Source organism: Schistocerca nitens, chromosome 2 (assembly GCF_023898315.1).
Source record: "Schistocerca nitens isolate TAMUIC-IGC-003100 chromosome 2, iqSchNite1.1, whole genome shotgun sequence".
NCBI lineage: Eukaryota > Metazoa > Arthropoda > Insecta > Orthoptera > Acrididae > Schistocerca > Schistocerca nitens.
The window spans coordinates 368,690,099-368,712,505 of record NC_064615.1 but is presented as its reverse complement, the minus strand read 5'-3'; the positions used below and the strand labels follow the sequence as shown (position 1 = coordinate 368,712,505).

The 22,407-nt window shown below is 41.2% G+C and overlaps 1 protein-coding gene across 2 annotated transcripts in view; it reads right to left on the bottom strand.

Annotated features, from left to right (window-relative positions):
* LOC126236190 (Golgi-specific brefeldin A-resistance guanine nucleotide exchange factor 1) overlaps positions 1-22,407 on the bottom strand; it is a 321,970-nt gene that overhangs the window by 67,554 nt on the left and 232,009 nt on the right. For both annotated transcript variants that reach the window (XM_049945293.1, XM_049945291.1), the window contains exon 30: positions 11,152-11,317. In XM_049945293.1, the coding sequence (XP_049801250.1) occupies positions 11,152-11,317 (166 nt within the window). The remainder of the gene's footprint in view (positions 1-11,151; positions 11,318-22,407) is intronic.

Sequence of the window (22,407 nt, the reverse complement as noted above, 5' to 3'; positions counted from 1 at the left end):
GCACCAAGCGACTTCCACTTATTCCCAGCAATGAAGAAGTGGTTGGCTATGCGCGTTTTGACGACGACGCACAGCTTCAAGAAGAGGTAACCATGTGGTTGAAGGCGCAGGCGGCCAAATTTTACGACGAAGGAATTTCCAAGCTCGTCCATCGCTACGATAAGTGCCTTAATTTAAATGGCAACTATGTAGAAAAGTAGTATTTAAGTGTGGCTTTCATCTGTATATAATAAAAAAAAATCCAAAACTTTATTTATTTTTAATTCCAAAACGTAATGTACTTTGTGGATAGCCCTTGCATGTAACAATATTTATATACGAATCAATATTCTGATCTACAGTGTTTCACAGTTGTCTTCCCATTTCCTCCAGTGTGTTACCTTTGGTCACCTTTGATTATTGCAACAGTCATTACTTTTAATTCTGTTACACAATATCTTTCCCAATGATATAAATATGATTTGTCAGCATGTTTTTATACTAATGATTGCCTGCAAAGCTCATAAATATTTCATTGTTTCTTTTACATCTTATTAACTGGAGGTATCTACATCAAAAAACAATTTGTCAGTGCCTCCCCCATCATATTGCTCAACTCTCACTGGTGATCTCATTGTGGGAAGTGATCCAAAGCTGGGCATAAATGGTTCTAGACATCCTCACCAAGTACTACTTGATAGAAAATCAACATTGTCCCTAATAGAACAATTTTTCAGTTAAGCGCTTTCAGCATTATTAATGCTCTTTGTTCCCATTTGACATAAATTAAAATATTTATTGACAGTGACCTACAAATATTGTTTACTATTAGCTAGTTTGTTTACAACCCTTCCATGATGGGTCAATATTCAAGACATGTAATTGAGTTTTATTGTATATAGCCAATGAAGTAACATATCTTTTACTTTTATTGGTTGTAAACTAATGTGATACTAGGTTGTATGCATCAAACACATCTTTTTAGTTTCCAAGAGTATGGTATGCACAAAACATTGAATTATAAGGGGCAGCAAAATGAAAATGAGACAGATAAAAAAATTGATATACTGTTTATTACTTCAAATGTAATCACCATAAGTGTTAATATGTTTACTCCACTGTGAGACCAGAGGGTCAGTGCTTTCATGAATAAATGTTTCTGACTGCCAACAGAACCATGATTGTAGCCAGGTGTACAACTCTTCATCTAAAACAAATGTGTGTCTCTTTAGCATTCCGAACACACAGAAATCACATGGGAAGAGATCAGAACTGTATGGATGATGTGTAAGGGCCTCCCACCAAGACTTCTGAGGGTTAATTGAAACAACCTCGCAAACATATGTCTCCTTCAATAGAAATTACAATGCTTGAAGCTGCACTAACTTTGTTTTAATGATTTGCATTTACATTCATGCTTCACTTGCACCCACAGGTGACTAAAGTTTTATCAGATTTTGCTCACTGTCCTACATTTTAAAGACTGTCAGTTGTGAAACAATATTATGAAAAGGACAGACAGTTGCCACTCAATACATAGTGGAGATGCTGCAGTAGGCACAACAAAAAGACGGTCACAAAATAAGCCCTCGGCTGACAAGGCCTTTGTCAAAAATAGAACACACACACACACACACACACACACACACACACACACACGCCCACAGTCTCTGCCAGCTGAAACCACACTACGAGCAGTGGCAGCTGTGCACAATAGTAGGGGCAACTGGGTCGGGGTAAGGAGGAGGCTAGGGCGGGGAGGGGGATACCAGGTTAGGGGTGGGGGATGGGGAAGTGCTGCTGGGGAGTGTGCAGGGATGAGGTGGAGAGTGAGTAGGGTAGCTAAGGTGCAGTCAGGAGGTTAGACAGGGGGTGGGGGAGATGTTGGGTGGGGCGAGGGGGGGGGGGGGGGGTAGCTGAAAAGGAGAGAGGTAAAAAGCACGTTGGTGGAATAGAGGGCTGTATAGGGAACAGGGAAGGGGCTAATGGCACACGACAAACAAAAGTTCAGGCCAGGAGGGTTATGGGTACATAGAATTTATTACAGAGAGAGTTCCCACCTGAGCAATTCAGAAAAGCTGGTGTTGGTGGGAAGGATCCATATGGGACAGGCTGTGAAGCAGTCAATGAAATGAAGAATGTCATGCTGGGTGGTGTGCTCAGCAACAGGGTGGTCTAGTTGTTTCTTGGCCACAGTTTGTCAGTGGCCATTCATGCGGACAGACAGCTTGGTTGTCATGCTCACACAGAATGCAGCACAATGGTTGGAGCTTAGCTTGGAGATCACATGACTAATTTCACATGTAGCCCTGCCTTTGATGGGACAGGTGAAGTTTGTGACCGACTGGAGTAGGTGGTGGTGGGAGGATCTTGCATCTAGGTCTATTACAGGGATGAGCCACGAGGTAAGGGGCTGGGAGTAGAGGTTGTGTAGGGACGGACAAGTATGTTGTGTAGGTTTGTTGGGAGCAGAAAACCACTGTGGGAGGTGTGGGAAGGCTAGTGGGCAGGACATTTCTAATGTTAAACACACAGATTGTTATTATCTGTGTTGTTCTGAAATTTATATTGCAATGTGTAGAGAATTTCAGAAAATAACTTTCTCATTAGCCCATTTTAATGAAATCACAGGTGGCAAAACTTTGGTGAAATTTACTATTTGTCCCATCAATGAAAATAACAACCAAGCACAGTTTGTAACACTTGCTCCCACCTGAGGAGTTCTGACAAATTGGTGTTAGGTGGGAGACTCCATATGGCATGTGTGCTGAAAGAGGTACGAATGTCATGGCTGTCATGTTTTAGAGCATGTTCTGCAACAGGATATTGTGAGCCCAGTATATACCCTCTGTCTGTGCCCATTCACCTTAACATAAACTTGGTGATAAACATACCAGTGTAGAAGGTCAAACAGAGTTTACCTAACAGCTGGTAAATAAGTGTCGTTTCACAAGAGGGTTGCTTTGATAGTATAGGTTTTGCCAGTTACAGGGCTGATATAGATGGAGGTAGGAGGGTGCATCAGGCAAGTCATACAGCAGGGACAGCCACAGGAGTAGGAGCCATGAGGTAAAGAGAGATTTGCAGAAGGAGCATAGAGTCTGACCAGGACACTGTGGAGATCGCGAGGGCAACAAAAATCTCTTCTAGATGTCGTGGGCAAAATGTCAGACAAAATGGACCTCATTTCAGGGCATGTTTCAGACAGTCATAGCCTATGAATGTACAAGGTATGTCCAGAAAGTAAGTACAATTTCATTCTACTGCCACCACAGCATTAGTGTCGCAGTTCTGCCCATTCGCACTTGACTCTCTTGTTCATTGTCTTACCACTTGCCCCATTGCAGCTGGATTGTGTTGACATTTGTTAGTGATCATTCAAAATGTTTAAGACAATCTCTAAGCCCGCCGACTGTGAAATCGGTTCTGTAATGTGCAATTGTGTCCCTGCTGGGTTCCAAAAGTGCTTACAGATTTCTTAGTCAATACAATGATGAGAGAGATGATTTCTTAAACTGAATTATGACCAGTAATGGAACTTGGGTTTGTCATGTCATTCCAGAATCAAAACAACTGATTGAGTGAAGCCACTCACAATCCTCCACAATACAAAAATCTGAAGCAATGTTGTCAGCACAAAAAAAATTATTATTTATGTGCACTGTGTTCTGGGACAGACAGGGTATTCTATTCGTGGAGTTCCTCCCCAGAGGTGAAACCGCCAGTGCAGTATGTTACTGTGAAACGCTGAGAAAACTTCAGCACACAATTCAAAAGGCATTTTGTTATTTAATGACAATGCACGTCCCCATTCTGCTGGTGTCATTCAAAATCTTATTCAACAGTTTGGTTGGGAGCAGTTTGGGCACCCACCATAGAGTCCTGATTTCACACTTTCTGACAACCATTTGTTCTTGAACTTTAAGCACGAGTTTGGAGGAAGGGAAAAATAAAAACGATGTTCATCAGTGGCTTCTATCTATGAAGAGGGCACAGAGAAGTTTGGTTTCCAGCTATTACAAATGTCTGAACAATGGTGGCAGCTATGTAGAAAAGTAAGTTTAAGAAATTCTCTGTCTTGCAAAACTCAGTTTTTTGCTGAACAAGTGTTTTTGAGTTTTTTCCAGAATGTTACTTACTTTCCGGACACACCTCCTATGAATCATCTACTTCGACAAGGCTGTAGCTTCATAACATCAACTCCTGAAATGATTTTTGCTCCGCATACCTACAATACTTTTTTGTTTCCCTCCCAGCCCTCGCAATATCTTGGTCACATACAATACTCCTCCTGCACTTATTTCCCTATGCTACGACTCCAACCCTTGCAGCCAACCCCACTGTATGACATGCTCAATGCATCCCTCTACCTCCACCTATATGAGTTCTACAACTGTCAATATGTGTTAGAGGGAAAAGAAAACATTGTTATTTTTATATGTTAAATTAAAATAGGTAAATTGTTAACAATTTTCATTTTTAATAATGATGTGATCACCCTCTTTGTCAACCCCCTTTAGCCATCTAATATGCAAGTTCTCAGTGCTGGAGTGATAAAAATCAATTTCTGTTTTTTGAGCAAAATATCTGGAGCTGGGACTTAGCCACTTGCAAAATTTGTAGCAACTGTAATAAATAAAAATCAGATTGCACAATATTGGGCAGTAAGGTGGGTATGACTATACCTTCCACCGCAATACATTACTTTTATCCAGGATTTGTCTAGTGCAGTATGCTTTTGCATTTTCATGTTGCAGAATAGCATTCCAATTAAAGATTTATTTACCCTATCAAATTGTTCAAAGTAAATGTCTGCATTCACAGTTTGTCCATGTTTCAACACCTCAAAGCAAATGTCCCAGCAAATACTCCACCAAACACACAAAAGTGTTTTTTTGGAGTGTAAATCTAGCTTAGCTGAGCTTTGCGGCGATTCATTTGGAGACAGCTATTGCCTTTTGCATTTTGGGTTATTATAGAAAACCCACTTTTCATCTCCAGTGATCAAGCAATCAAAAAAGCTGCTTCTGTATAGTTCTGCCGAAGCAATAAGCTGCCTGTGGTGGATCGCTTAGCTCTGTTCGTCTTTTCAATTTGCTGCAAATGTTCTTGGATGGCCGACCAAGATTCATTAGGAGTGTTTGACAGTTTCTCGATTGTCTGACATTGCTTCGATTTCTGTCCCCAACATGTCATTCTCTAAAGTTGTTAGTCCTTGAAAATTCTCCACATATTGCAATATAAATTTCAGAACAACATGGTTTAAGTAATAATAGTCTGTGTGTGTCACAACCGACAGTATCATATGCAGCAACAGTGAGCAACATCCGATAAGACTTTAGTCACCTGCGAGTACAACTGAACGACGAGTGTAAATGTGGATCACTAAAACCACGTCAGTGCAGCTCTTCTCTCAAGCATTGTAATCTCTATTGGAGGAGACATGTCACCACCTTATTTTTTATTTATTAATTTACGAGTTTCTTTAAGAAAATGTGAGACAAAGCTACTTTGCTGTAGAATGAATTTTTCTAAAAAAATCATGAATGAAAGCATTAAAGAAATAATGAATCCCAAGAAAATGTGAATAAAGAACACATTAAAATATAATAATAAATAATAATTTATACATAACAGTTTTAACTACTTCAAGGAACTGAGTAGTTTGTGTGTGCCCAAGAAACGTATAATACATCACCGAGCAACAGTAGACTACGACTACGATATCTTGAAATCAAAACACTGGAAAATCACAACCAATGCCAAATATATGGAAAGCTTTGGTAATGCACTAAAAATAATAACCATGCCATAAAAACAATATGTCAATTGCACAACTACAGTTAATGGAAGCAAACACTGTTGTTATTTAACACTTACACTATTTTATAACTGCTACTTCAATTTTTTTTTTTTTTTTTTTTCATTTTTATTAATTTTAAATACTGTCTGCAGAAAGGCAGGGAGACGAGGTGTAAGACTTTCCTTTACATACTTAAATTTCAACCTCCTGTGACTGAAGATTTATTTTCCTCAAGGAACCAACAACTACATTTGTCTTCACACTAGTAACACTAATTTTGTTTACTATCGAGGCTTCAGCCTTTAAAAGAAAGCAGTGCTAATTACTGTAATAAATGATGACACTTACGATGTGTTGCTAACAAAAGATATTTTTGTGTTCTACTTGACATGAACATGTGTTTATTATGTTGAAAGGATGTACATTTATTATTAGTAAATTATTTTTGAAAAGAAAGGAAACTCTGCTAATTATATCTGACTATTTAGGGTTTATGACTCAACTTTTCCAGTTCTGCTGGAAACCTATTGCAAATGAAACATGCTGACTGATACACACCTTTCTGCACAATGCTTGAACAAGTGTTAGCCAAGTGCATATCAGTTTTCAGTCAAATGTGCTCTGAACTAATGTTCCAGTTTTTTTCTGAGAGATAGAAAACTATACAGAAATGGAAAGAAAACAGAAGATCACATTACCTTAACAAGAGCAAATTATACCAAACATACACAGTGCCCTGTCAGGGTGTATACATGGACAAGAAAAAAAAAATTCCTGCATTTCCCGGTTAAAAATACACTTTCTCCCGGGTGAAAATACACTTTTTCTGTGTTAAGTGACAGTATACTCTTCCTTGGCACAGTAAAACTCGTCAATCCTTTGAATGTTTATGGTTTTATATATCGGAGGAGAATTTCCTGGCACCTTAGAAAATGAAACTCAGGGGGAAAAACATTTTTTGAAAGACCTTTAATGTGCAGCAACATGTACGTTGCATATTTTCATATTACGAAGGTATAAATTTGAATTCCACCTAACACCGCATGTTACTTTCCGAAACATTGAAATTGAGATTGCGATGCCTCTTTTGTAAGACAGGCACAGCTCACTGTCACGTGATCTCGCCAGCTGATGACAGCATGAACACGTGATGTAGGAAGCCAATAGCAAGATCACTCTTCAGTAGCGCAAACACACAAATAACAAAAGTTACTGGTTTAAATTAATATACATAGCATTCACATATAATATTGGTCTCTAAGATTAATAAACTGGAAGAGAAGCTACGTTTCCACTATAATGTTGATCTTTTTTGCGTGTGTTACACTTTAAGACACATCACACAATGTGCCAGTAAAATTTTTAATAACAACGTAAATGTCTGATCATCTGGGCTCGAAATTCTTCTAAATGGTCTCCCCGCAAAGAGTTGATTTTTAAATGAGAGTCAAACACTTTGTGATTTAAGAAATTCATCGTACATTCTCGCACACAAGTTCTTGCATAAAAGGAAACCTGCTTTGAATGTAACGCTTTTGAAACCACCATTTGCAATATTTTCCAGTGAGCAGCTAGAAATAGGTTCGTATCAGCAGTTGTAAGAGAGTGCCAGATAACAGGTGTCACCGCACTCGCACGGTGACTCAGAAAGCCCATATGTTCATACGTGTGAAACATTAAAAGATCTTACATATGTTATAAAAAAAACAAGACATCATCAGACGATACTTCAAGAGCATCGGAATTTCGTGAAGCATACTAAAATGCATAATTCGGCATAAAATGCACATTCGTATGTAAATTTTCTTGGAGTACCAGTACTGTATTATCTCATGTTTGGTTCTTTATTATGGCATAATGCCATACGTGCACTTAAAATGTAGCGAGCAGTTGAAACTAGCCAATTGTGTGAAATTAAACACTTTGTTTCAAATAAATTGACTCCCTCAGCAGAAAAGATTAATTTTAAGCCAAATCTCTTTAGCAAACCGGCAAAAATAAGTTCATTGTTCTGTAAGGCGATTAATGCTTGACTCTCAAAGGTGGAAATAATATCTGAAACTAATAACATATTTTATCCTTCCATAATTATGCGAACATATTTTAATTCATTTGATAGCTCCCGGCTACAAAACTCCCTTTTGTTATCATTTAACATGAGAGCAATAAACGAAGAGGAAACAACAAAATCACTGATCGTAAACACAGATCACGTGGAGACTCCTCACCTCAACTCAAGACTGCTCTGTGCATCAGTCCCAGATTTACTATATTTCCGAGCCGGGGAAATATTAAGTAGTGGCGCCCAGCCACACTTCTGTTACCAGAAGTGGGAAAAGGTATTACTCATACGTGAGTCAACTGCGCATGCTCAAGAGCCTGCCCACAACAGTTCAAACAAATCTATTTTAAACAGTTGTCACCTCACACTCATCGGAGGCAATTTGTTGTTATAAATTGTTGTTATAAAGTATTGCATAGTCTTCCTAAAGCCTTTGACACACTTTGCTGTTGGCAGACGCTTGTATGAGCTCTGTTTTATTATTGTATACGGCTTATTTCCTTTGCAACTTAAGTTTTAGTTTCGTTTTTCTTTTCTCTCGTTCATGTTTTGTTGCTGCAGTATTAGTCTGCAGTAGCGGGGTACAGTAATATCCTTTGTTAGAGTATTGGTTCTTACCAGTCAAAATCACAAAAGTTTAACTGAAAACTAAAACAATGAAAAATTCCAGGAATTCTAAACAATTCCCAGGTTTTTCCCGGTTTCATCCCGGATGAAAAAATTCCTGGGTTTTTCCTGGATCTCCCAGTTGTCCCGGGTCATATACACCCTGCCTGTCATACTATATCGAAGAAAAATTTCACATAACATCAGACTTGCACTTCAGTAAAGCAGCTTAAAAATAGGCTTCAGAACACAGAACACATTGTGATCACAAATTTGTCATAACACAAAACATTCCTGTACATTTGCAAGTTCAGTGTTTATGGGTTAAAATGTAATCGCTCTGAGAAAATTTACATATGACAAACTGGACAAAATTTCAAAACCAGGTTTAAAGAACATCTGAACCTAACTGGCATGAATCTTTCTTCCATTGGTACACACTTAAAAGAGCAAAGCGTCACAGCCAGTGACATGACACAACGCTTATAAGTCTTACTCAGTGCTGAAACACACAGCTTACTAAATATTTTGGAAGAGAGAGAAATTTTCAAACATATAACAAAGCTTCTTGACATCATTTTATAAGAAAAGACATATAAAAACAAAAACTTCATTGAAAATTTCACTAGTATTCTATGGTGACAACACATTTCCTTGTTTTGCTAACAGAGGCAATACAAATTAGAAGTAGCACTGTATATATACTGTGCTGTACACCAAAAACAACATTTACATGTACAGCAATTGCCAATGACAGCTGCATATATTTTCATATAAAAATTCCTTATTCGGAGTACATGTGTGTGTTTATACATCATGTACTCACATTATCACACAAATATTATGAAATATTGTCACTGGCATATGCAAGAAAACATTTACACACACGGCAAATCACATTACACAATTTGAAAAATCAGATATGCATAACACACTACTGTATACACTGTAACTACTGTATTATAAGAAACATTTGTCTTTTGTGTAACATGGATCCTGATAATGATAGTCAACACCTGAAACTTGTCCAATGAAAGTGTTACTAATAAGCAGCTCCCATCAGTTAATTATTAATACAGACTATTTACAATTCAATATTGTCAACAACAAATCCCATGACCGAATATATAGACAGGGATAGCAGAGTTAGAACTCTGAGACACCTGAACAATGGCCTATACAAAGTTTGCAAAGTGACACTGCAGATCAGTTCGACTGCCCTTTTCTGGAATTCACGCAAGTATGCAATAACCAGCCTCTGATATAATATCCACACAGGGAACTAAAAGTGTCGAATCCCATCCATCCATCCATCACAGCATTTTGGCACAAAAGTAATTTAAGCTACAGGTATAAATAAAAATCTATTCATGTAATCTAATTAAAACATGAATTCACCAGTTATAAAAAGATGATATCAATTTTATTTTTGAAGAAATCAGGTGACCTGTCATTCAGTCATTAAAATAGTTTATTTTATAGCTTTGAATTGGATTACTACACATTGCATGTCAAAGTCATTTAACATCCAACACTACCATAGCTTACCTATAAGACTCTGTGACAGCCTGTGACCTTTACGTGGGAAACACTGAATTCAGTCAGCGTGACAACTGAGGAACTGCATCCATCTGGCGCACACTTTAGGTTGTACCACTAACTTCCCGCACACCACAAACTATTTCCCACAAGAACTAAGAAGTCTGCAGCAGTAGTTTTCTGAACAGCAGTTGAAGTGCTCACTGGCTGTATTCATTGTCATTAAAGGGCTAAATCTCCCTTACTGTCAGCAGGAAGTTACTCAGTACCTTTACCATTAAACAATCAAAAATATGACTTTTCCTTCAGTTTCAGAAATGCTTCCATCTCCAATGCAAATTTCTATAATTATGCCAGAATCAGAATATGTATTTTCTTGCTCTTAGCTCAATCCCCCCTCTGCCCCCCCCCCTCCCACACACACACACACACACACACACACACACACACACACACACACACACACACACACACACACACACACACCCTTATTTTGCAACTTGGATTTATTTCTCACTCATGTATCCTATCTTTTTGCCTTTGCTTCATCATTTGGCGTAACTGTTTTGCTTAAACCATCCTGTCCCTCTTCCTTATCCTGAAGGAGACGTTAAAATTTTTTTCAAACAGTTTCAGGTTCAACCGTACTTTTAGGTTTATGTATTAGTCATCCCTGCTCCACAAACCAAGTAAAACTACTTGTTATTTATTGTTTGCCACATGACACTATTGCACTGCTATGTTGCTGTCAGCTGCACAACTGACAACCGGAAATGGACAGCCATCATGGACAACAACTAAAAGGGCTGCAGACTGTGCTAGATTATGGATTACATGGGTACACTGCACAACTTTAAAACTACAAGTCAGCTGATGCTCTACTGTGAAATACAGGCTACAGCAGACAGTTCATGTGTGACAGAGGCATGTCTAACTGGGAGAACTAGGTTCCAAGATGTGAGATGTCAAGTAACAGGTAATTTTATTTGGGCTATAGTTGGTTCTTTTTCAACATACCTTTTCATTCATACCACTACCACCAATGACACCATAAGTTTTGTCTCCCTTCAGTGGTTTTCTCCATTAAACGCAGTGTAACAGCAAGGGAGAAAAGCTTCTGATTATCATACACATTGAATGCAATTCACTGTTATCATCATACCTGATGGATGCGATTTAAAGAGTTCTTCTTTCAGTGTAGGTAAGAACTTATTTATATGGTCCCATGTCAAATTCCATAACTGTGAGTATCCATCAGAAGCAGAAAATACTCCAGCAGAATCCATTACTAGTAACATATTCTTCAGAGATTCAGGAATGGCTTCATACTGAAAGTAGAGATACATGTAAACACACCACTGTATTGCTGTAATATTGTTTAAGATTTTTAATATTTACGGATTACAGATTTTTTTAAAATAAACTCCATGATGAACAAATCTATTTACCATTGAATGACTGTAAAATGAGAACAAATAAAAATTTGGCACCAGAATTATGATACAGAATAGATATGATAATAGGAAGTTCTGGGTGGGATATAAACTGTAACAAGTAAAGGTGCACTTTTAGAGTTGAGGTTTGAGTGGCAGATAAGGAGATGAACATTGCTAAGTTTCTAGATGTTGTCCTTCTTCAAAGCTAACACACACACACACACACACACACACACACACACACACACACACACACACACACACACACAGGCACACACACAGTACAGGCACAGGCATAGCAGTTTGATTGAGGCGAGGGGTCATAATGGGCAAGGGCAGAAAGGAGGCATGGAGGGGGAGGGGGTGAGAGTTGAAAGAAATGGTGGGCGAGGAGATTAGAAAGTGGATGGAATATGGAAGTGGCACTGGAGAGCTCTCTCTGGTGCCATGGTGCAAGCATAATTTTTTTTTCCTGTGGTTTTATGGCACACAACTACAGTGGTCATTAGTGCCCGGGCTAAATTATGAATGCACTGCGAGGTACAATGTGAAAACAGCAACTAAAAAGGACAACACTATAAAAGGCACATTAACAGGCAAGGGATTAAAAGAAAACAGCATAATCAAATGTCCTTAGACAGGTTTGTCAAGTGGATAAAACGAAGAATGCGAGCAGCTGCTCCTGGGTCATCCGCTAAAACTTCATCCAGAGTACATGGCAGGCCAAGATCAATGCACAGTGTATTAAAATTCGGACAGGACGTTAAAATGTGGCGTACCGTCAGCAATTGCCCACATGGGCAGAACGGCGCCGGCACAGCCATTAGCAGATGGCGGTGGCTGAACCAGCAGTGTCCAATCTGTAACTGGCTCAAAATGACCTTCTCCCGACGAGAAGGGTGTGAAGAGGTCGTCCAAGCCGTGGGAAGAGGTTTCAAGGCCCGAAGCTTAAGTGTAGACCAATCGGCACGCCACAGCGATAAAATGCGCTGACAAATGACCCTGCTAAAATCAGATGAGGGCACACAACAAGAAGCTGTCAGAGTCTGGAGGACTGCAGCCTTGGCTGCGGCATCTGCAGCATTGTTTCCAGGGATACTGACATGGCCAGGAACCCACATAAAGGTAACCGGAGAACTGTCGTCCGCCAGCTGCTGAAGGGGTGTTGGATCCGGTGCACGAAAGGGTGAACCGGATATGGATCACTGAGGCTCTGGATGGCGCTCAGGGAATCAGAGCAGATGACATAAGCAGAATGTCGGTGGTGGCGGATGTAAAGAACAGTCTGATAGAGGGCAAATAGCTCAGCTGTGAAGACCGAACAATGGCCATGGAGCCGGTATTTGAAACTGTGTGCCCCGACAATAAAAGAAAACCTGACACCTTCAATGGTCTTAGAGCCATCTGTATAAATGAAGATCGTATTAACGAACTTTGAACGAAGTTCGACAAACCGCGTGCGGTATACTGAAGCTGAGGTAACCTCCTTTTGGAGCGAGCTGTAGTCAAGGTGAACACGAACCTGAGCCTGGAGCCAAGGTGGCGTTTGGCTCTTGCCCACTCTAAAGGTTGCAGGGAGTGGAAAATCAAGATGCTGAAGGAGGCGACGAAAACGAACTCCAGGTGGTAGCAGGCCAGATACATACAACCCGTATTGACGGTCGAGAGAGTCGTCAAAAAAGGAATGATACGACGGGTGGTCGGGCATTGATAATAGCCGACAAAGCAGTATATTGCACCGGTAGGTTAGTGGCAATTCACTGGCTTCAGCATGAAGACTCTCGACGAGACTAGTATAGAATGCTCCGATCGCAAGACGTAACCCCCGATGTTGTATAGAGTTGAGGCGGCGTAAGATGGACGGCCGTGCAGAGGAGTATACAAAGCTTCCATAATCCAGCTTTGAGCGGACGATCAACTGATATAATTGTGCAAGCATGTCATATTGTGTGATATACACAGTCTCATGGAGGAGTGGAATAAGAGGAGCAGTTATACAGATGGAATGGAAACTGAGAAGTAATGGTGTGAGTGTACACTAATAAGCAGAGGGTCGAATAGGAACAGGGATGGATGTAGGCGTGGGACAGATACTAGCAGTGACTGAGGCCAGCAGGATTCAAGATCAAATGGTGAGTTGTAAGGAAAATTTCCATTTATGTAATACAGAGTATTACCTCTCACATCCCGACTTTCATCTGTTTGGCCCAATGGAGGAAGCTTCCACAGGAAGCAGTGTATAGATGATAGGGAGATTATTGATGCAGGAAGTAAGACGCTGGCTCTTATGTCAACCAATATAGTGGTACAATGCGGGCATACAAGCATACAGTAATGAAGCATAAGGCTGTCACATTGAACGGACATTAAGTTTAAGAATATGGTTTTGTAGCCACGAGAGTGGAGAATAATATTGTGTATTGGAATCCCGAATAAAATCAGCCTGCATTACTTATTGAACAAAACTCATATAATATTATTTGCACAAATAAAGCCACCATGATGGAACCATAACAACAAGGCTGAATTTCCTGCTCTCACTAATGAATTCTCTCACTAATAGTGAGATATAAATTACTGCTACAGACACTTTATTTGTAAACAGTAATGTCTGAAATGAGAGCTTGTACACAAATGATACTGAATCATAGATGACTTTGGTATGAACTTAGGATGTTTTACATCAGCCTCCTTCAACATGAGAGAAGGGTTCATTGGTAAATAATTCTGTGGGACACCCTTTTTGCAATTAGTGATGGGAAGGCATTCAAGCTTAGCACTCTGACTGAAAGGGACCCACTCCATTATTCCTAATTTTAACTAATACAGCACTACAAGAATATACCATATCAAGATGCACCACAATATTCACTTCAGTCTACACAGTGATCATTACAGTCCCTTCAAGCCAGGAAAGTGAATATATCAGCACATGGGGAATGTTTACACTAGCACTAAGTTAACCCTGTACTCCCAGGTGCAGCTGCACAGGTAAACGTGTGTTGCTCTACCATCTATTCACAATGGGCAAGTCATTCTGGTAGCTAAGAGTCTGTGCTGAAACACCTTTAATACAGGGGCGGCCAAGAATTCAACTTGTGAGCTATGCCATGGTGTGACTGCCATAGCACTCAGCCTGGCTGCACATTTCACCTACCATCACAGAAAGTTGTCTGAGCAGAGGGGGTGTGGAGGGGGATGGGGGATGTATGAGGGAGAAACTGAAGACATCATACTAAAATGGTAATGCAGTCACACTATATTTGATCTGGTTTTATATTTAACAATGGAAAAGCCAGTATGGAATAATGACACACACCACACACACACCCATGCTAGTTTTGTATTTCCCATCTCTAAAAAACATCTATCAAAAACAAATCAAGTTTTCGGTTTATTTCTAGCACAGTGAAGACGTAATTTTTATCTGGTACACACTCTTGGCATACAGATGGATGTATACAATTTTACAGATTTTTGCACTCAGGTTGCCACATAATAGTGACTTATTTAGTTTCATAATTGAAGCAAGGTCTTTCACATGCATATGCTGAGATAAATTTGTAGCACTTGTGCAACCTCATTATGGAGACATGGAAACTGTAACTGACGAAAACAATGTAAATGTCCTGGACAGTTTTATCATAAAAGAGTTTGCCTTAAAAACAGAATATATATTGCAGATCAATCAGTTACATCTTGACATGCACAGGGGCACTTTTAACCAAAACAGCAAATCATCTCAAAAACAGTTTGAAAGAAAATGTAAGACTGGCAGTGTCATGTTTAGAAAATGAACCCTGTAATTCTTTCAAGGCCACAATGAATTCTTCAAAGCTCGTGTTTTCTTTAGTGCTAGTGAGGTTAGGAAACTGGACGGTGTTTGTCAGAATTTGCCCCTTCTACAATGTGATTTTCTTTTGAAATGTATCCACATCGAATCAGAAGTAAATTGTTTCCTACCTAGCTTTAAAGTCCTGACTCATCTTCCTCTTCTGGCAGAAAGTACCCACATTCAACAAAACACACACACACACACACACACACACACCACTGAGGCGAAGGTGACAATGATTATTGAAGTGCAGTTGCCTGGGCTGATGGGTGTGGAAAAGGGTTAGGGAAAGATGCCTGAGGTCTGGATGTGATAGCCAGGCAGTGGTGATGCGGGAGCAAGAAAGACAAATGACTTGGTGGCTGCACAAGACAAAAGGAATTCTTAGGGGGCTAGAGTGGTGGGCTGTTGACAGGGAAGGAGTTGCAAGGAGATTGACAGAACAGAAAAGGTAAGGGGAGGGAAACAGATTCACGGAATTTTTTGACTTGAGGATTGTAAGAGTACTGGATATGCTGGAGAGGTAGTTCCCATCTGTGTAGTTCTGAGAAACGTATGCTGGAAGAGAACATCCAAATAGCACATGTAGTGAGGCAGCTTTTAAAGTCATTTGTGTTGTGTGTAGCATGTTTGGCAAATGAATGATCAAGCTTGCAGTTTGCCACAGTTTGGCAGTGGCCATTCATCCAAAAACACGGTTACCCATCATACCCACACAGAATGCTGCACAGCAACTGTAGCATACCTGATATGTAACATGATTTGTTCTACACATGTGTCTGTTTTTTATTGGGTAGTTAATATGGCTGGACTGCGGTAGGAGGTGATGAGTGTGAGTGTGTATGGGTCAGTCTTACACTTAGGTCAGCCATAGTGGAATGACACACAGGGTGCAGGATTGGAATAGGGATGGTGGCTGGTTAACAAGTTTACTCGTGTCAGAATAGATGATGGGGCAGAAAATTGTTTATGGATGGGCTGGGCAGAACATTGTCTATCAACAAAGGTTCTGGTAATATTGACATATTCCGACAACCATAACTCTCCACTGCAGAAGTGGCGAGGCCGTAAGGAAGAGACTTTTTGACATGGAACAGGCGATAGCTGTCATGGTGGAGGTACTGTTAGTGGTTGCAAACACAGAGACAAGGGAAATGACTACATGTCAGTCCCAATGGAAAGAATAGGAGACATCTAAACAAAGTACATGGAAAAAAGGGCTAAAAACACCACACAAAAATGGAAATTCAAAACCAAACGTTAAATGGCCTTCACTATATTACTTCGGTGCATAAAAAATAAAACACAGGTGACAGCCTGCATGTCATTTGCTAAAACAGCTGGTAAATCAGACGGCAAACCCAAGATGGAACACAAATTAGTAAAAAAAAGGCCATTCCAGCAGGTAGTGGTGGAGTTAAAATTTGTGCGCAATGCATACAAAGTGGTGGGGCAGTGCCAGTGAGCAAATGACGATGGCTAAAAAGGCAGTGCCCAATACGCAGCCAAGTTAAAATAATCTCCTCCCGGTGGGAGGGCTGAGGAGGAGGTCGTCCAAGGTACCAGGAGAGGCTTAAGAAGCCAAGGCTTATTCCCGTGAAGGAAGGACCATTGCTGATGCCAAAGGGACACCAGCGCCTGACAGATGGCAATGCAGAGATCATCGGAGGGAATAGAGGTACTCACGGGCTGAGGTAAGAGGACTGCAGCCTTGGCAGCCGCGTCAGCAACCTCGTTTCCAGGCAAACCGACAGTTTTGTCACTGGAAAATCAAAAGCCACTGGCGATGCTCCAGGAGTGAAGACAGTCAAGACAGCGCTGAAGATGCTGCTCAGTGAGACAGGTGCTTGGAGAACTGCAATACATGGCAAAATCATCGACAAAAAGGGAGCCGGAGATGATCGGCAGGAGACAGGCCATAATAAGGTTAGTGGCAATAGCAAAGAGGATAACGCTCAGTATGGAACCCTGAGGCACACCATTTTCCTGAATAAAGGTGTCCGACAAAGCAGAACCCACACGCACCTCAAAAACTCGGTCTTGTAAAAATGCTCCAAGAGATCAGGGCAAGTGCCCATGGAAGCCCCACGTGTAAAGAGTACAGAGGATACCAGTTCTCCAGCAGGATTCGTAGGCCTTCTCCAAATCGAAAAACACTGTCACAGTCTGGGATTTCCGCAGAAAACCATTCATGACATGGATGGACAAAGTAATGAGATGGTCAACTGCAGAACGTCACGCTCTAAATCGACAATGTGCATTCATGAGTAAATGGCGAGATTCGAGCCACCACACCAGCTGGGCATGAATCATGTGTTCCATCACCTTGCAAATGCAGCTGGTTAGAGAGATGGGGTGGTAGCTGGAAGGAAGGGTTTTGTCCTTACCGGGCTTAAGGATGGGTATGACTGTGGCTTCATGCCAGCATCCAGGAAATGTGCCCTCTGCCCAGATGTGGTTGTGTGTGTTAAGCATAAAGTGCTTGCCCGCAAGAGAGAAATGCTGCAACATCTGAATGTGGATAGCATCTGGCCCAGGGGCGACGGACTGGGATGAACTGAGAGCATGATCTAGCTCCCTCATAGTGAAGGCGGCATTGTAGCACTCATGATTTGGAGAAGAGAAGGGTATTGCCCGAGCCTCCTCCACTCGTTTCCTACGGATAAAGGCAGGATGATGGTGGGAAGAGCTCGAAACTTGCACAAAATGGCGGCCCAATGCGCTGCAGATAGCAACAGGATACACGATGACATCAGCACCTACTGTCGGGTCGGAAATGGGGGAATGGACCTTGGTTCCAGAGAGCCGTCGGAAGTTGGCCCACACAACAGAGGAAGGCGTGGAACTGGTAAAAGATCTAGTGAACAAAATCCAACTAGCTCTTTTGCTATCCCGAAGAACTCGACGACACTTTGCATGCATCTGTTTATAATGAATGCAGTTTTCCAGCATAGGGTGGCGGTTAAAAATGCAGAGAGCACATCTCCATGTGCGAATTGCGTCGCAGCACGCTTCAGTCCACCAAGGGATTGGGACACAATGTGGTAAAGAGAAAGTGCGAGGAATTGAACATTCTGCAGCAGTAAGTATAATGTTGGTGAGGTAGTCCCCCTGGTCATCACAACTGAGGAAATCTTGTTCTGGAAAGGTCGCCACGGAGGAGTAAAGCTGCCATTCAGCCTCAGTAAGCTGTCATTTGGGCATGCATGTGGATGGGGTATGATTCAGCAGACGGAGAGCACAGGGGAAATGGTTGCTAGAGTAGGAGTCACTCAAGCTGATGGACAAGCTGGGCAGTGCACAAGTATAGGTCAAAATGGGAATAGGTGTGCGAGGAGTCAGAAAGGAAAGTGGGTGCACCAGAGTTGAGGCAGAAGAGATTGAGTTGGTTAAGAATGTCGGCCAAGAGGGCACCTCTCTGTCAGGCCCTGGGAAAACCCCAAAGGGGATGATGCACATTAAAGTTACTGAGTAGCAAAAAATGGCAGAGGTAGCTAACCAATAAGCTGAAAGAAGTCAGCCCTGGTGACATCAAAGGACAGAGGTACACTCTTTGACATAAAACTTGACCGGCGGCCGGCCGCTTCAGAGGCTAAGTCCGCGCCGATCGCGACATGGGACAAAAAAACTGGCCAACTCGCTAATTCTCTAAGTCCGGTTATCTGCACAATCTGGCAACACTGTAGACTGCGGCACTTCCTGGAGGAAAACTTGTCCCATGATAGAGAAACTCTAGGCTGATTACGCCTGTGGTCTAGCGGTAGCGTGCGTTCTTTCTGTTCATAATGTCAGTGGATCGAGAGCAGCTGGCATAAAATATTTTTATAGCCTCTTCTGTCTGAATGCTGAAGACGTGAATGTAATGGTAGCGCAGATTCAATCTATTTCGCTTTGTGACACACCGATATCAAAATTTTATCCATTAACGATTTTGCGGCAGATTTCCTGCAGACTGTCCTCCTCTGGACGCCGTATGCGGCAAAGCTCCGGGATCCATTTGCTGGCTACTGGCAGCGGCCGTGGCGACAGCAGCGGCGCTGCACTCCCCCGTTCTTTATCGAAAGCGCCTGCTACCGCTCATCGCTTTTGATGATTTAAAACGCTTTATTATTAAATGTTGCTCCACAGAAAATTTCTACAATTTCCATTCACGCTCAAAAGCAACGGAGACAGACGCCCTGATTAGTAGGCGGGTATTATATTACATTAATCGGCAAGAGCTGAGTATGGCCCGAAATTAATTTTGTAGACTGGGACGAAATTAAACCACCTCACTACATTCGATGAATTTATAAATGCTTCATACCTCGTTTCTTTTCCTTTCAAACTCAATTAATTGTGCAACTTTTGGTCAATGTTTGGATGTTTTCGTCAAGCCAGAGTGAGCGTCTGTGGTGTAAAGTGTATTACAGTTCTTGTTTCATTCCTTATGGTAAGTCTATGCGATAAACTGTGTGAATACCTTGCAATGCATGCTCTGTAGCAGTGCAGGAACACTGCACATTTGGAGTTCCATGTATGGGTTCATGAAGTATTTATTGTTGATCGGAAGTGATAGTTAAGGTCATCAGATTTAAACCAGAAAAATGTGTCTTTTTGAAGGTTTCAGAGAACGGAAAGGAATTGCTAACGCCGGTTTTAGAAAACGTCTACAGTTAAATGCTATTGCAAAAATTTAGAAGAAGGGAACTACATTAATGAACATGTGCACTTCATAAACAACCTTCTGACATGTTAGACCTATATGACGAACAAAGCTCAAATTTATATCGTTGACAGTCGGTTTGAATCTTTTCAGGGTCTATTTTACAGTGAAGCACCTTGGAATTTGCAAAGCAGAAATCCATGATATTAACTTAATTTACTAAGTCGAAATCGGACGAAGATTGATGTTTAAAGGCATTCTTCAGATTTCGCATAAGAAATTTTTACTAGCAGTTTGCAACTCCATTAATTAAAATGGAAAATAAAAGGTTGTAGGCAGCGGCTTCTACCGTGATTCGAACTGCTATGTCTTATAGTACAAGCACTGCAACGCACAAGGGAACCTCTGAGCTAACGACACACTGGCGGCCAGAGGCGGAATATAGTCACTACGATGTTGCTTGAGCCTCAAAACGCAACCTTAAACACACGAACAGAGGAGGTGGAGATTACTGTTTTAACGTCCCGTCGACAACGATGTCATTAGAGACGGAGCACAAGCTCGGATTAGGGAAGGATGGGGAAGGAAATCGGCCGCGCCCTTCCTAAGGAACCATCCAGGCATTTGCCTGAAGCGATTTAGGGAAATCATTGAAAACCTAAATCAGGATGGCCGGGCGCGGGATTGCACCGTCGTCCTCCCGAATGCACACACAAACAGGTGTTACTTATGTGAAGAACGCCGTTCTTGGAGTCCAGAAATTAAATATACTTTCTAACTGTGTCATCTTGCAGTGGATTATATCGTACGAGTCTTCGATGTGGAAAACGAACGTCAAGTGAATTTAGCGAGGTAACGCCGACCTACACCCGGAAGTAAATGCACTATCAGAGTGTTGACAAATACTAGCTACGACGCTGCCATTTCTAGGCTCTCTGACGAGGCAGCTCTTCAGCGAAATGCTTGCCGTGATTCTCCGATACGGTTCTTCAGAGTGGAGACGCGCGCGCACGTTTGGTTTTTATGCGGCGTTCTCCCCTGATGGTTTCTGACGTCGCCTTGTGGGCTATGTATACATATGAGACATTCAATTATCATTAATCCAGAATGATACAAGTTTCAGCTTCCGGCGTGGAAGAAGGCTGTTGACGCCGACATTATATCATTTCAACGTAGGGAAAGCAAAACGGATCATTCAATGTTTCTCATTCAACATAAAGCATGTGAGATAATTTTCCGTAACGTTCATAATCATCTAAAAATACAAACGAAGTAAAAATACACCGGAAGCTTATTCGAATTGAATATAACGCTTAGCACCTCGATGTCGAATTTGTCCACTTGCAATAGTATTCCCTTCTTTCATAGCCACTCTTCATGTGCATCGATACCAAATAGGAATGCGAAAACTCTTGCGAGTGAGAGAATGACAATAACAATCGTAACAAGAACAAGCAAATAATGAATGATGTATATTCCAACGCAGAACGAGAATGGCTTTAAATATAAAAATCTGTATCTATATCTATATCCATATCTATTGATCTTTGAGTTGGCACAATGCAAATATATTCTTAGCATTTAGTTACTGAATTTAGTTCTGGATGTTTGCAGAGAAAAGGAAAAGTCGGTACTTCTCGCTAGTGTAATATAATGTGAACCAGCAACTACCCTTTCCTTAGAACACGACTCAAGCAGGTCCTCAAGTAGGTAGCAAGGCACTGCTGCATTCTGTTCCCTGACATTGCTCTGATGACGGTTAATGCAGATAGTTCCGATTATGAAATACAAAACGTATTGCAGGTTAGTTCCTAGGATAGTAACATTAAATTTGCGTTGTAGACGGCACATGAACGTGACGACTATCCATATTACTCATCAACATAAAAAGACAATATTTTGGGAATTTAGCAGGATTACTCAAAATGAATTCTGAAATTGGGTGACTGACTGCACAGGTGCTAAACGTCGTCAAGAGTATACGATGTCCTAATCGCATTAGGAATATGAAGATCGTCTTCGACAGCTCGCAAGTTTCACATTGCTATCTCCACCCTACTCCAGACAGCCCTCGGTGGAGTTGCACTACGTTGCCGATGTTATGGAAGGCCTTCAAACCGACAACAGACCACATATTGAAAAATACAAGCGAATTCTCTTGCAGAGTAAGCTTATTGTAACTAATCTAAAAATTATTGGAGAGGAACATTGTCCTATTCAAAAAAAGTAAAATGTTACACACTGTTGACGTCAAACGGACATTATCTATGTCCTGTCTTGTGTCCTACTCATCTATAATATCAAGTGTACTATGAAAATGATTATATATAATGCATGATAGGGTAATGCATTGATACCAGATGGTGGGGGCCGGCCGGTGTGGCCGAGCGGTTCTAGGCGCTTCAGTCTGGAACCGCGTGACCGCTACGGTCGCAGGTTCGAATCCTGCCTCGGGCATGGATGTGAGTGATGTCCTTAGGTTAGTTAGGTTTAAGTAGTTCT